The 14927-nt window shown below is 43.2% G+C and overlaps 1 protein-coding gene across 1 annotated transcript in view; it reads right to left on the minus strand.

The window, feature by feature from the left end:
- Positions 1-14927, minus strand: part of LOC104286502 (leukemia inhibitory factor receptor-like) — a gene marked incomplete at its 3' end in the record, with an annotated part of 31621 nt that overhangs the window by 9908 nt on the left and 6786 nt on the right. The window contains 7 exon segments of the mRNA XM_009885097.1: positions 2695-2856; positions 3250-3417; positions 5579-5680; positions 10411-10590; positions 13353-13566; positions 13986-14056; positions 14158-14323. Of these exon segments, the coding sequence (XP_009883399.1) occupies positions 2695-2856; positions 3250-3417; positions 5579-5680; positions 10411-10590; positions 13353-13566; positions 13986-14056; positions 14158-14323 (1063 nt within the window).

The raw sequence follows: 14927 nt of genomic DNA on the forward strand, positions 1-14927 counted from the left end.
TACCATCGTCTTTGCAGCCTCAGTTCCTGGCCCCAAAAAGGGATTTCGGGGGGGTAGAGGTCGTCCCATTCTCATTGGGCATTCATTTTTCCAATGACCCTCCTGCCCGCAATTAGCACACTGATTATATCCCAATCTACCGTAATCCGTTCCTACCCGAAAGTTACCGAATCCTCTTCCGCGTCCTCTCCCCCGCATATTGTTTTGGCCCCTACCCCTAGAACTTTGCCCCCTTCCCTGTATTACCGCCAGCAAATTTTGTTGTTGCCTCCTAGCTCCTTCTTTTTCTCTATTGTTGTACACTCTCCAGGCCACCTCTAACAATCTGTCCAGGTCTCGCAATTCTGCTCCTTCTAACTTCTGTAACTTCCATCTGATATCATCCCGAGACTGTCCCAAAAAGATCAATGCCAACTGTGCTTTAGCCTGCTCAGTTTCTACATCCAAATCTGTGTATTTCTTTGCTGTCTCTTTAAGTCTCTCCAGAAAAGCCGAGGGTGATTCTGTCTTTTCCTGTCTAACATTATACAGCTTTGACCAATTAACAGCTTTAGGCATGGCATTCCGAATTCCCTCAACTACCCACTCCTGATATCTCCGCAGATTTCTCATTCCGCCCGGTGTGTTATAATCCCACGTCGGGTCTTCAGTAGGAAAATTCTGATCTGTAGTTCCCTGGACCAATCCTTGTCTTACATCTTCCCGAACTCTTTCTCGTGCCGTTCGTAACACCGTATCCTTCTCTGTTGAATCCATTAAAGTATCTAGCAACACTTGTATATCATCCCAATCTGGATTTTGTGTTTTCATTATCATTTTAACCACACGAGCCATTTTATCCGGGTTTTCCCTGTATGTACCTGCCGACTGTTTCCAGATAACTAAATCACCAGGGGTAAAGGGTACTTTAACATACACAGGCCCTTCTGCCCCGACTCCCTGTCTCAGGGGAGCAATTACAGCACTAGAAGATTGGTCTGGGGGTCGGGACCCCATTTCTATCTTTTCCTTCTGCCTCGTTCTATGTGCCACAGGAGGGGAGATAGGATCATTATCATCCTCACTGTTAGTGCTGCTTTCACTATTGGCCGGTGGGGCCGAGGGAGCAATCATCAGGTCTATATTTTCATCATTTTCCTGGTGTTGCTTGCCATTATCCATAGCCAAGCATTCCATACATCTTTTGTCAATTTTGCAGCCCTGACAGTGAGAATTATTTGCTTGCAATATCATTATCCCACAGGACTTCTGCCACTCTTGATTATTCCTTAAACTAAAGAAGAGATCTACATAAGGCACTTCATCCCACTTTCCCTCTCTACGACAAAACAACATTAACTGCAAAATAGTACTATGATTCAAAGTCCCATTCTCAGGCCATTTTTCTTGACCATCAAGTTTATACTGCGGCCACCAACTGTTACAATACTCAATCAGCTTATTTTTCCGAAACGCCTGTTCAAACTTTCCCTCCTTCCAATTACTCAAAATACAACCTAACGGAGTTGCCTTAGGTATTTCTGGCATTATCAAATTACAATACCGACGGCAATATACAACAGATCAAACCAAACAATTCACAGTAATAGCAGCAAGTACCAGTCCCGCAGACTGGATTTTAAGTACTCAATTTCACAGCATGTGCCAGTCCCGCAAACTGGACTTTAAACATACAATTCGCAGTATCAATCCCGCAGATTGCACCTTACGCAAGTACCAGTTTTACTAACTGGATTTACCAAGTTACCATGTGACCATTACCATTACAATTATGACTTTTACCATATCATACCACTTTGCCGAACCTGCAGGGCTTTCACCCTGTCTGACAGACGGCGCCTAGGCTTACCACCCGGAGCTCCTTAGCCCAACCAAGCGCAGCTTTCGCCACGTCTGACTGGCAGGCTTTTACCCACAGCGGTACCGTTACTAAAATAAAGCACCTTTCTTACCTTATCAGAGGTCCGTCGTGAGCAGCGGAGGTCGGTCGCGGCTGATGGCTCCCCGAGAATCACTCGGCGCCGGCTGGAGCAGGATCAGAAGGGGATCCGCCTCAGCAATACCCGCGGTTGCACAATTTCATACGTATTCAGTAAATATTTCTTCATTATCTAATACATATGCATCACTAATTACTTCATCCTATTGCGACATCAGCCTCTCTTATTGCGCATGCTCGTCTTCCCTCTAGTGGTCGTTGGTGGTCGTCCCGATGAAGTAAGAAGTCTTCCTCAGATGAAGTAAGACATCTTCCTCACCTTGTCCTCTTCACCTTATCCTTTTGACTCAATTCCAGCGCCTGTTTTCCATCCAAGTTCTTCGATGTTCTGCTTGGTTTCTCTACTGTGCCGCACTGTGCCGCCCACCTGTTTCTTAGACAATTGGAACTCCAAAACGCATTCTCTTCCACCACCATTAGCCACCATGGATCACTAAGAAACTACAAAGCATATTCTTTCCCATCACCGTTAATCAGGTCCAGTCATCAAGACCTCGATCTGCAAATCTTGCAAGCACTCCCTGCTAATACAATTTGTTATTTAACTGTTCTCTAACATTTCTATATGATTTTGCTACTTAACTCTTATATTCCCTAACAAAGGGACCAGAAAAAAAACAAAAGAAGCTCAGCTTTATATACATTGCACAGGCCCTGTGCTAAAGAATATTAATGAAGAAGGTTATTCAACTTACAGTCCTCCATTGTCACCACATAGAGGCTGTTTGGAGAGCTCAACCCACCAGCAGTATAGGCTTGTAGGTCCAGTTGGTAATTTGTTCTGCCCTGAAGATCATGTATTTTCAAAGAATTTTTTGTTAAGTCAGTGATATTCTTAACTTTAAGTTCTGGATTCCCTGTTTGTTTGGAAGCAGTAAGAAAAGAATACCTTGTAAGAAAGGATTTACAAAGACATCCTCAGCTTTAGCAAGATTTTCTTGAAGTCAACATATTAAACCTCAAGAACAGTCTGTGTAACGGAAAACTGAAATAAAGAATCCTAGCAATGTTGCTTGCTTATACAGCACCAAACAGCTCAGGAGTGTGGTTTTGCCTTATATTAAAAAATAACTGTGCTACTCACACAAGGAGCTGATTATTTCAAATGCCTTTGTCACATATCAGGGGCCAATTATGCCAGTGTAGTAATGCAACTGAATTATTATAAAAACATCTTTTTTAAAAGTGTAATTAAATTATTAAATAAAAAAGCTTGAACAAGGAAATTGCAATCTATAGATTTTATTTACCTGATTCTGAAAGTCTAGGCTTTAAAACATCTTTTTCACCTTTTGTAAAGGAAAGCCGATATTCCTCTAAAAAACCCTGACAATCTTCAATAGGAATGTCTTCCCATTTTACCAATATAGAAGCTGAAGAAGTTTCTTCTACAGTAAAATTTGGTGCATGTTTTGGAGCTGTAGGGAGAATTATGAAGGAGAAAGCTAGTAAGAAACCACCCTATCATTAAATACTGAATCCTCTTAAGTGTTTCATCAGTTTTATTTCAGGGCTAGCATGTTCAACTTTTTCCTGGATACATTTCCCTCACTCTCAATAACATGTGAAAAGACTGAGCAGGTGATATTACAAAGATATAAGTATGTTGGTCTTATTGCTATTAATTACTGCAGCCTTCTTACAGACCCATACATGTAAATACCCTTCTTCCTGCAACAAACCCCAAAAGTCTGCATAAACATTCAGAGCATACAAATTGCTTAGCTTTTAAAGGTTTTAACTCTGTGATTGCATAGCTTCTCTTCAAATTAAACAAACTCCATATTCCTAACACAGAAATCAACCTCAGCTTAAAAGAAATAGTATTAGCAGGCATCACATGTCCTTATTCCAATACCTGGACCTCACTGAAAGAGTTACAGCAAATATTGTGTAAGGTCACGTAACAGGACTTAGTCTGACATTTGGCATTGATCTGTAACTACCTACCAGTGCTGAACTCGTGCAAGAATGCATCTATTTTGTCTTGACGGTTATCTGTCCAAAGGCAAATTTGAAGTTTTAGAATAAATCTATGCTCTTATGCAAAGTGAATACATTTCTCAGATCCTAAAAAGTTTCTTCTGCATGTCCAATGCATTTTTATTCCCCCAAAGTCTTTACCTTTTTACCCTGAAAGCTTCCAATCTGTTGAGAACACATATGGAAAAGCCTTCTGGGAAACTGTTCAGGATATTTACAGAGATGCAAATGACTGAAAGTTGAGTTTCTGGTAAAATTGCCTTAACTTCACCTTCAACCGTAGCTATGAAATAAACAACGGCATTTCGAAGGGCTCAGATTATGTCACTAGCTCAGTTTTCCAAGCAAACTATTCTAGCCGAAAACACATTAAACTTCAAAGTGAAATGGGTACTGTAGTTATAATACTCTTCACACAAGAGTTGTGATGTTAAAGGGTAAAGCCATGTTCATATTCTTGGAAACAGAAAGCATTCAGCCACTAATGCATCTCCAGGCAAGCAAAGCTCAGACCTGGATTAAACTGCAGTTAGCTGGATGGGGTGAACTTGGTACAGGAGGAAACACAAGTGCACTTCTCAAAGTGATTTGTACTCTAGGATGTAGTCCTAGTCTAAGAAGTACTTTTAAACAGTAATGTTGTGGATATCTTTTATATTTGCTGAGTTGTACCAAATGTGCTCATGTGATAAATGACTTAGTCCCAAATCGGGTTGCAATTTAAGTTTACAATTTATTAAATGAATAAATGCAAGCAAACAGCGCTGGGTGCGTCGGGAGCCTCTGCTCTACCAAGACGCACACCGTACAGTTCCTGTTTCTGGTTTATATCCTTTCTGCTAATACACATTCTTTAAAAGGTGGGTCTATGCGAATAACTTCCAGGAGTAGGCTTATCTCTTTCTGCGCATGCCCTCGGGGTCTTCTTGGCTCCCATCTGGTGGTCTTCCTGGCTGCCTTCAGGATTACCCCAGATTCCACATATACGCATGGCCTTCCTCGGCTCACCCTTAGGGTGACTCCAGATTTTTATGGTTTGACACCATATGGTTAACAGCAAAACTGGTCCAAACTAACACACAAGTATGTCTTTTACAAAAAGCTAAAACTATATACATTAACCACTCCATTTCTCTTAGGCCTGCGGTTATACAAGGGTATATAAGACAGAAAGTCACATTTCACCATGCGGCCCTAGCATTAGTCCATATTGACATGAATCAGGTGAACACATTTCACACTCAGAAGTTTACTTTGACTTGACAAATCAAAACAAGTTTTCTCCTCTCCTGTGGAAGTGACCCCATTCCTGTGGTTCAAATTATGCCTGTGCCTTCAACTCTGAAGACCACTGTCTTCAGAGCAAACTTCTGTGGCACCTTGTGCTTCCATGCAAGCTGAAGGACACAGGGTTATTGCATGCTGGGAACTAGAAGTGGCTGTAGAAATGTATTACAATTATATACAGAGAACAAGCAGAAGTCACTAGTACTGCATGGGGATTCTGGTCTCAATCATCTTTTGCCAACACTGAGCTAAAAATAGATACAGTCTACATTCACTTTGTAAAGATCCTGAACGATAAATTGCACTTACGCAGCTCTTTCATATGCCCAATTATGCTTTTCAATAACTGATATCCACTGGATTCGCAGCCATATAGTGAAAAGTTGTATCGCACGCCAGGTCTAAACAGAGCTGCAAGAGAAAATCGCTGTAAGAATATTTCACTTATGAAGAGTGATGCTTTTAGCTTTCACATGATGCAGACATATAAATACGTATAAAAAAATTACAAAGCCATAGACCACAGTGTTCAGTATAAATACTATTTCTACTTGTAATTCCTATAAAAGCTATGCCATCAGATGCAGTTTAGAAGCAGTAAGCAAATCTGGCTCCCGGAGAAATTTTGGTTCTAAAAAATTAGGATTCAAAACAGGCTACTCAAATTGCATAAATTGTTCTTTCATGAGGGAACACAAACTGAAGTTACCAGAAACAATCCCCTTCCTTTCCTCCCATGGCAGTGTCCTGGTTCCGGCAGGGATGGGGTTAATTTCCCCAAGGAGCCGGCAGGGGGCAGGTATTCCATACCATGTGACCCATGCCTGGGCTATAAGAGGAGCTAGCCGGCGAGGAGAGCAGTTGCCACTTGAGGGTGGGCTGCGGTGGCATGGGTCCGGTCGGTGTGCTTCGTGGCGGTACTGTAATCGCGTTTTCATCTTTCCTTTTGCTATTCTGTTAAATTGCATTCTTTTAACCCACGAGTTTTGCCCTGACGATTTCTTTTTCCACGATTGTGGGAGTTGCGTGAGCGGCTGCGTGGTTCTTTGTTGCTGGCTGAGGCCAAACCACGACAGGCCGTCATGTAGATCCCGCCCCCTCCTCCTCAGTACAAATGCATTTTGAAATTCCCAGGCTTATTACAGCAACAATACAAAAGAAAATCAGGGAACTCTCAAAAGTGATACTGAAGCACTTTAGCAATGAACTCCAGGCCTGAACTGACTCTACAAAACACAGACAGTAATCAAATTTCCATTTCACATGTCTATGATGGACGCATAGGTGTTTGATACTACGACGTCTAAATAATTTACCACTTCCTGGGATTTCCTCAAGTCAGGGGTGTACACTACTTTCAAGATTTTTTCTAAACAAGATGTGACTGTGAAACTCTACAGAAGTCAAGTGGGTTTTGCAAGAGTTCAGGTCCAGCCTGAGAGATTCTCCTGGCAGGACTAAGCGCAGAGGTGAATTTGCCAGCTTAAGCTCAGACCTAGAAGCCTGGTAAATCCCACAACATGCTGCAAGAAGCATCCCAGGGAAGAGCTCAGGAGTAGAGCAGTGCATCCTAGGACAGACACAGCATTGTCTGCTTAGAAAAAGCAAGCTCTAGCCAGCACAAATGAAAACATGGACACAGCATTGCAATTACAGGCAGGAAAGCCTATTGCCCCCTTCCAGGTCCCTCCCCTCTAACTTTCCCGTGTACACAGCTTCAATTTGTTTTCTCTAATGACATAATCATAGAATAGTTTGGGTTAGAAGAGACCTTTAAAGGTCATCTAGTCCAACCTCCCCTGCAATGAGCAGGGGCATCTTCAACTAGATCAGGTTGCTCAGAGCCCTGCCCAACCTGACCTTGAATGTTTCCAGGGATGGGGCATCTACCACCTCTCTGGGCAACCTGTTCCAGTGTTTCACCACCCTCATTCTAAAAAATGTCTTCCTTCTATCTAGCCTGAATTTACCCTCTTTTAGTTTAAAGCCATTACCCCTTGTCCTATTGCAACAGGCCCTGCTAAAAAGTTTATCCCCATCTTTCTTACAAGCCCCCTTTAAGTAGTGAAAGGCCGCAATAAGGTCTCCCTGGAGCCTTCTCTTCTCCAGGCTGAACAGCCCCAGCTCTTTCAGCCTTTCCTCATAGGAGAGGTGCTCCAGCCCTCTGACCACTTTTGTGGCCCTCCTCTGGACCCGCTCCAACAGGTCCATGTCTTTCCTGTGCCAAGGGCTCCAGAGCTGGACGCGGTACTCCAGGTAGGGTCTCACCAGAGTAGAGTAGAGAGGCAGAATCACCTCCCTCGACCTGCTGGCCATGCTTCTTTTGATGCAGCCCAGGATACAGTTGGCTTTCTGGGCTGCAAGCGCACATTGCTGGCTCATGTCCAGCTTTTCATCCTCTAGTACATCCAAGTCCTTCTCAGGGCTGCTCTCAATCCCTTCATCCCCCAGCCTGTATTGATACTGGGGGTTGCCCGACCCAGGTGCAGGATCTTGTACTTGCCTTTGTTGAACCTCATGAAGTTCACATGGGCCCACTTCTCGAGCCTGTCCAGGTCCCTCTGGATGGTATCACAGAATTCACAGAATTCACAGAATTCACAGAATTGTTAGGGTTGGAAGGGACCTCTGGAGATCATCTAGTCCAACCCTCCTGCCAGAGCAGGGTCACCTACAGCACGTTACACAGGACAGCGTCCAGGCGGGTTTTGAATGTCTCCAGAGTGGGAGACTCCACCACCTCTCTGGGCAGCCTGTTCCAGTGCTCCACTACCCTCAAAGTAAAGAAGTTCCTTCTCATGTTAAGATGGAACTTCCTATGTTCAAGTTTATGCCCATTACCCCTCGTCCTATCACTGGGTGCCACTGAAAAAAGACTACTCCCATCCCCCTGGCATCCTCCCATTAAGTATTTGTATGTATTAATAAGATCCCCCCTCAATCTTCTTTTCTCTAGACTAAAGAGACCCAAGTCCCTCAGCCTTTCCTCATAAGAAAGGTGCTCCAGTCCCCTAATCATCTTTGTTGCCCTTTGCTGGACCCTCTCCAGCAGTTCCCTGTCTTTCTTGAACTGGGGAGCCCAGAACTGGACACAGTACTCCAGATGCGGTCTCACCAGGGCAGAGTAGAGGGGGAGGATGACCTCCCTCGACCTGCTGGCCACACTCTTCTTGATGCACCCCAGGATGCCATTCGCCTTCTTGGCCGCCAGGGCACATTGCTGGCTCATGGTCATCCTGTTGTCCACCAGGACTCCCAGGTCCCTCTCCACAGAGCTGCTCTCCAGGAGGTCAGCCCCCAACCTGTACTGGTGCATGGGGTTATTCCTCCCCAGGTGCAGTACCCTACACTTACCCTTGTTGAACTTCATAAGGTTTCTTTCTGCCCAACTCTCCAGCCTGGCGAGGTCACGCTGTAAGGCAGCACAGCCTTCTGGCGTGTCAGCCACTCCTCCCAGTTTTGTGTCATCAGCAAACTTGCTGATGGTACACTCTATCCCTTCATCCAGATCATTGATGAATATGTTGAACAAAACTGGGCCCAGTACTGACCCCTGAGGGACACCACTTGTTACTAACCTCCAACTAGACTCTGCGCCACTAACCACAACCCTCTGAGCTCTATCTGTGAGCCAGTTCTCAATCCACCTCACCGTCCATTCATCTAAGCCACACTTCCTAAGCTTTCCTGTGAGGATGATGTGGGAGACAGTGTCGAAAGCCTTGCCAAAGTCAAGGTAGACAACATCCACTGCCCTCCCCTCATCCACCCATCTAGTTACTTTGTCATAGAAGGCTATCAGATTAGTCAGACATGACTTCCCCTTGGTGAATCCATGTTGACTACTTCTGATAATCTTCTTTTCATCCAGGTGCTTTGAGATGACTCCCAGAACAAGCTGCTCCATCATCTTCCCAGGGATGGAGGTGAGGCTGACCGGCCTGTAGTTTCCCGGGTCATCCTTCCTGCCCTTTTTGAAGACTGGAGTGACATTGGCTATCCTCCAGTCCTCCGGCACCTCACCTGTCCTCCAGGACCTTTCAAAGATGATGGAGAGTGGCCTAGCAATGACTTCCCCCAGCTCCCTCAGCACACGAGGGTGCATCCCATCAGGCCCCATGGATTTGTGGATATCCAGTTTATCTAACTGATCTTTAACGTGCTCCTTGTCAACCAAGGGATAGTCTTGTTTCCCCCAGACTTTCTCTGTTACCTGCAAAGTCTGGGTCTCACAAGGACTGGCCCGAACAGTGAAGACAGAAGCAAAGAAGGCATTTAGCAACTCCGCCTTCTCTGCATCATCCGTCACCACAGCACCTGTCTCATTCAACAACGGGCCCACATTTTCCCTAGTTTTCCTTTTGTCTCCTATTTTGTATCCCATCCCTCAGGCATGTCAACTGTACCGCTCAGCTTGGTGTTGTCTGCAAACTTGCTGGGGATGCACTTGATCCCACTGTCTATGTCACTGATGAAGATATTAAACAGTACTGGTCCCAATACAGACCCCTGAGGGAAGACTCCTAATGGAGACTTTATATACTAAACTTTTCTAAAAAGCAAATATATACCCTTTTAGAGAGTAGAGAAAAATCCTACATCTTTTTTGTGTCCTCTCTTTCCTCTTCTGCTCCTATTAGTCCCAACACAGCTGAGTTTCATTTCCCTGATCTGCCCACCAGCATCTAGAGACCTGGAATGTGCCCTGTTCCAGAAAATTTCAGTTGCTGACAGAAAGCCAACACTTAAAAAAACCTGCCTCATGTAAAAACAATGGATTATTCTTCCCCCCCCATCCTAAGCAGCACTGTTTATGTTTAGAATCCAAATAAACCCCTAAATCCTAGATTAACCATTATGCATTAGGCTGAGTTAGGAAGTTGTTGGGTGTAGCTAGAAGAGGTAATTTCAAAACAGTTAAAAAACATAGGATGATAACAGTTAATTCAAGACTGATATTTGGATTTAGTAAGGCTGTGTAAGAAATTAAAATAAACATAGTACCAAAAAGGGGTTCATTTATATACACAAGCACACAGCAATGCAACAATCCTTGATCTATAGCATTGGTGCTGCTCTCATTCCACTCGCTGCTCAGGCTCTCAACCAGAAAGTCTTACAAAAAACAATTTCTGACTTACCAGACTTTATCACTGTATCTATTGTATTTGAAGGAAATTTCTGCCAGTCCACACTATAGGGTTCAGACCCAGATGAATGACACCATTTTACTATGTAGCCACAGGTCATGTTGGGGTAAGAATTCCAAGAAATATAAATTCCATTCCCCATTGCCACAGCCCAATCTGTTTTGACATTGTCTGCAACAAAGATGACACAAAAATCCATCAGAGAGCAGACACTTATCTGTAGTCCAAGCTGGAAGAAAGCTTTCCAGCCACAGCAAAAAGGTTTTATAAACTGCAGCCATTTCTAAGAATGAGAGCCACGCTCCTAGTACTGTAAAATTTGAAGTGGTGCACTCAACTGTGCTTTCTGAAGTGCCGGAAATCAGACATAGCCTGCAGCAAATCCCTCAGACATCCTTAAGTAGAAGAGAGGTGCTGCAGTTCAGGACCAGCTAAAAAGCACTTTTTCAAGGTAAGGATTTACAGCAGATGTCAGGTTCAAATCTGACTTGACACTAATTTGGCAGGAGCCTCCAGCTATAAATTCCTGCCGTCCAACAGCAAAAGTCAAGTCCCTGGTGAACTTTACAGAGGCTCCAGTCTACCGAGTGTAAATACACCCCACCCCCCTCCCCCGCTTTTCCTTTAGTCTATTTTTTTTGTTTCTGATTATCAAAGTTTTAGCTGCCCTTGAAGTGGTCAGATCTGGGAATGACTGCTGATTCCTGCAGCTTCTCTCCATGGCTGTCTGTCAGATGGGACCCCACAGAGCTAAGGGATGTTTTCCAAAGGCCACCATTACAGCTGTGGCCTCATGACAGATCTGAAAAAACAAATCTCAGGATTTCAGTTTTTCCTTTTTCAATGTTCTCATTTATGCTCCCTATTGAGTCTATTATTTCATGTTATTAAAGCCATAAACTATGGAAGGCTGAAGGGCAAGGGCAGTTTTTAAGAAGCAATGTTGTCAAAACTTTACACTCACAGACGTGCTGTGAATGTTGAAGGACTGTCTATTTCTAAATAATCTTAACATATAGCTGAGTATACAATCCTTTTCTAGTTTGCTCATGGCAAAACAGACACACATGAGTAGAAAGACAAGTCAACTCCAGAAGTCTTTCAATACTTCTCCCTAAAAAACTATTACGCATCCAGTGAAACCACACTTCTATGATGCTGTAAGAGAGCATATTTCTAATTAGACTGCTTTAATTTTTCTATTTACAGGAAAGACATTTTACTGACAGTGAGCACATACTCTAAAAAATGCTTAAATACACCACACTTAATTTTATTTCCTGAGCTAGATGACTAGTAATTCACCCAGGGCAGTACTGCTCATTTTGGTGTATTTATAGCTGCAATCTAGACTAGTAGAAATAACTACTAGCACTACAGTACTACTGTGGTAGGGGAGCCTGTACCAGCCAGATTATACACCCCGACTCTCTGCAGAGCACTTTTCAGAGACAGCGACAAATTAATTAAGGCAGAGTACCCTTTGTTTGTGCTTTCACAGCAGATCTCAAGCTTCAGAGCCACTGCTCTCTTACGGCCATTAAAAGCACTTACAGACTGTACACAGGAAGCAGCCAGAAAAGATGTTTGGGCAGAAATGTCATCCAGTTCAGTGAATGAGTCATCTTTCATGACTCCAGTCAGTGACTCAGATAATTCCTATACCAACTTGGGAGCAAATCTTCAACAAGTACAAGTTGGGTAACGCCAAAGGGAACCTCAGACATCCAAGAGAAAACTATAAATGAATGAAAAGCTCCAGCTACTATCAGCCATCCCACACTGCAAACCTATTACAGAGGCCTCACAGAGTCTAGTTCTGTGTCTGGTCTCTTATTGCTGAAGGAGAGCTATAAAAGCATTTTCATTCATTCATTCAACTGTCCTGTACAATTACTTTTTCATCCAAGGAGCAGATTGAGAATATATTTTAGGTATTGGTGTTTTGGAGAAGCACAAGAAACATTAAGAGCAATGGTTTTCCTTTGCATAGAAACAAACTCAGTTTCTCTCTCAAAGTGAATCTCAGTCAAAGCACATTTCTTCCTGTGAGATGGCACTGTCTTATCAGAACCTGAGCTGCAAGACAAGCAACTGTGATACCTGTTCTCTGGGTGGGGAGGGAGAAGCAGTACCATATATGCTCCTGGCAAACAAGCAAAGAGGGGCCTTGCTGTGTAAATCTGTCCTCCTTGCAGAACATCAGCCAGATCTGGAGCTAAAGGCTTTGGGAGATTACACTCTTCCTGGCTGCAGGGAAGCATGGACTCTCAATAGCCACATGCAATATTATCTTCTCTCCAAGCTCAGTGTTAGGAACAGAAAATCATTATCTGGCTCAGCTATTTTCCCTTTACAAAAGCCCACAACAAGAATGACAGTGTTTTAATTTAATTTGAACTTCCTTTTCAGACCCCAGCTCCTAGTACAAGGATGCCAATGTTTTACCAACCAGCCCAATTAATACTCTGCAGAGCTCAGAGGCATTGAACTGACAGTTGTCCTCTTAAAAAGCCACACAACACTCCCAAAACTTTATTCTGATTCTCTTTAACATTTAACACTTTTCGACGTCTCAATAAGAAGACACAGAAATAAACTGAGCTCCCTAAACATCAGAGATTGACATTAATGCTTTGAAGCCTTATCCTTGTCGTCCCTGGGAGGTCTCCAGAAAAGTGCAACATAGTTGCAGAGACTTCACACTATCACCCTCCTTTTTATGCGGAGAGCACAACTAATTGGCAAGATGCTACCCTAAAAGCAAAGCAGTGATTTTTTTCTTCCCCCACTCAGTAGATTTGGGTGAGGAAAAAACCAGAAATCAAACACAAACAAACAAAGCATGTATCATCTTATTTTTCAATAAAAAAACCTCGCTCAGATATTCCCCAAGCTTTGAAGGTGTTTAGCTCTCTGCTGGAAGCACTCACCACTTGGAAGTTCCACGCTCGTTATCCTTGAAGAAGGAGACAAACCTGCATGGGTTTTGGCTATAACAGTAATTATACAGTCATTTTTTCCAAGCTTGATCACAGTACTGTTTGAGGGTTCAGTGACTTCTTTATACTCCAGTGGTGTCTCTAGCAGGTAACAGGACACTTTGTGAGACACTATTTTTCCATTGGCTTCAGAAAGGGATAAGGGCTATGAACAGACAAAGTGCACATTAAAACCAAAATGAAATAAACAAAAGAAGACATAGGATAATATGAATGTAATGTCCTGATATAGTCTGATGAATGTATAGGACTGCAAAGCAGAAAAGACAGTTACTCAAGTGTGACTTTGAGAATTAACACATAAGTTCGTAAGTTTTTAATTTTCAGCTGGAAAGTATTAAAAATTTAATTCTTCATGTGAAATGCTTCTCAATGCAATGTTTAAATTATAAAACTTTAATAACATTCTAATTTGGGGAAAAATATTTGTCTCAATGGATGGTTCTATAAAACGTTAAGAAAAGCAATCCAATTTATTGACTATAAACTTCATTCAATTATAAATGTGTAAAAAAAGGTTTTTTTCAGAGTTAGATATTTTAAAACTTTAAATGTCCTATCTACCTTCCAGAAGATTTTTAGACTTTTTCCAGAAGGACTTCTCTCTCTCCAGATATCTGGTCCTCTTGCAGGAGCTAAGGGGGAAAAAAAAAAAAGAGATTTTTAGATGGCTAAATTTAAAATATATGGCTTCACAAGTCCAACATTTTTTCATCAAATAATTAAACAAACTTACGGGCTTCCAGTGTTGTGTGCTCCTCTATCCTGCTCCAGTCACTCCATCTCCAGAAGTGGTCAGCAGCTGAACAGCACACCCTGAACTGGTATTTGGTACATGGGTGCAATGTTTTCAGCTGAGCTATATAAGCTGAGAATTTTCCACCAGGCATGGAGACATTGTGCTGTTAAAAATGTATGGAATTTGACACAAAATCACAGAATGGTCAGGGTTGGAAGGGACCTCTGGAGATCATCTAGTCCACTCTCCCCCCCACCAGAGCAGGGTCACCTACAACAGGTTGCACAGGACAGCGTCCAGGCGGGTTTTGAATGTCTCCAGAGTGGGAGACTCCACAACCTCTCTGGGCACCCTGTTCCAGTGCTCCACCACCCTCAAAGTAAAGAAGTCCCTCCTCATGTTAAGATGGAACCTCTTATGTTCAACTTTGTGCCCATTACCTCTTGTCCTATCACTGGGCACCACTGAAAAAAAGAGTGTTCCCATCCACTTGGCACCCTCCTTTTAAGTATTTGTAAGCATTAATAAGATCCCCCCCTCAATCTTCTTTTCTCTAGACTAAAGAGACCCAAGTCCCTCAGCCTTTCCTCATATGAGAGATGTTCCAATCCCCTAATCATCTTTGTAGCCCTTTGCTGGACCCTCTCCAGCAGATCCCTGTCCTTCTTGAACTGGGGAGCCCAGAACTAGATGCAGTACTCCAGATGCGGCCTCACCAGGGCAGAGTAGAGGGGGAGGATGACCTCCCTCGACCTGCTGGCCACACT

This window comes from Charadrius vociferus, unplaced genomic scaffold, assembly GCF_000708025.1.
Source record: "Charadrius vociferus isolate BGI_N301 unplaced genomic scaffold, ASM70802v2 scaffold715, whole genome shotgun sequence".
Taxonomy (NCBI): domain Eukaryota; kingdom Metazoa; phylum Chordata; class Aves; order Charadriiformes; family Charadriidae; genus Charadrius; species Charadrius vociferus.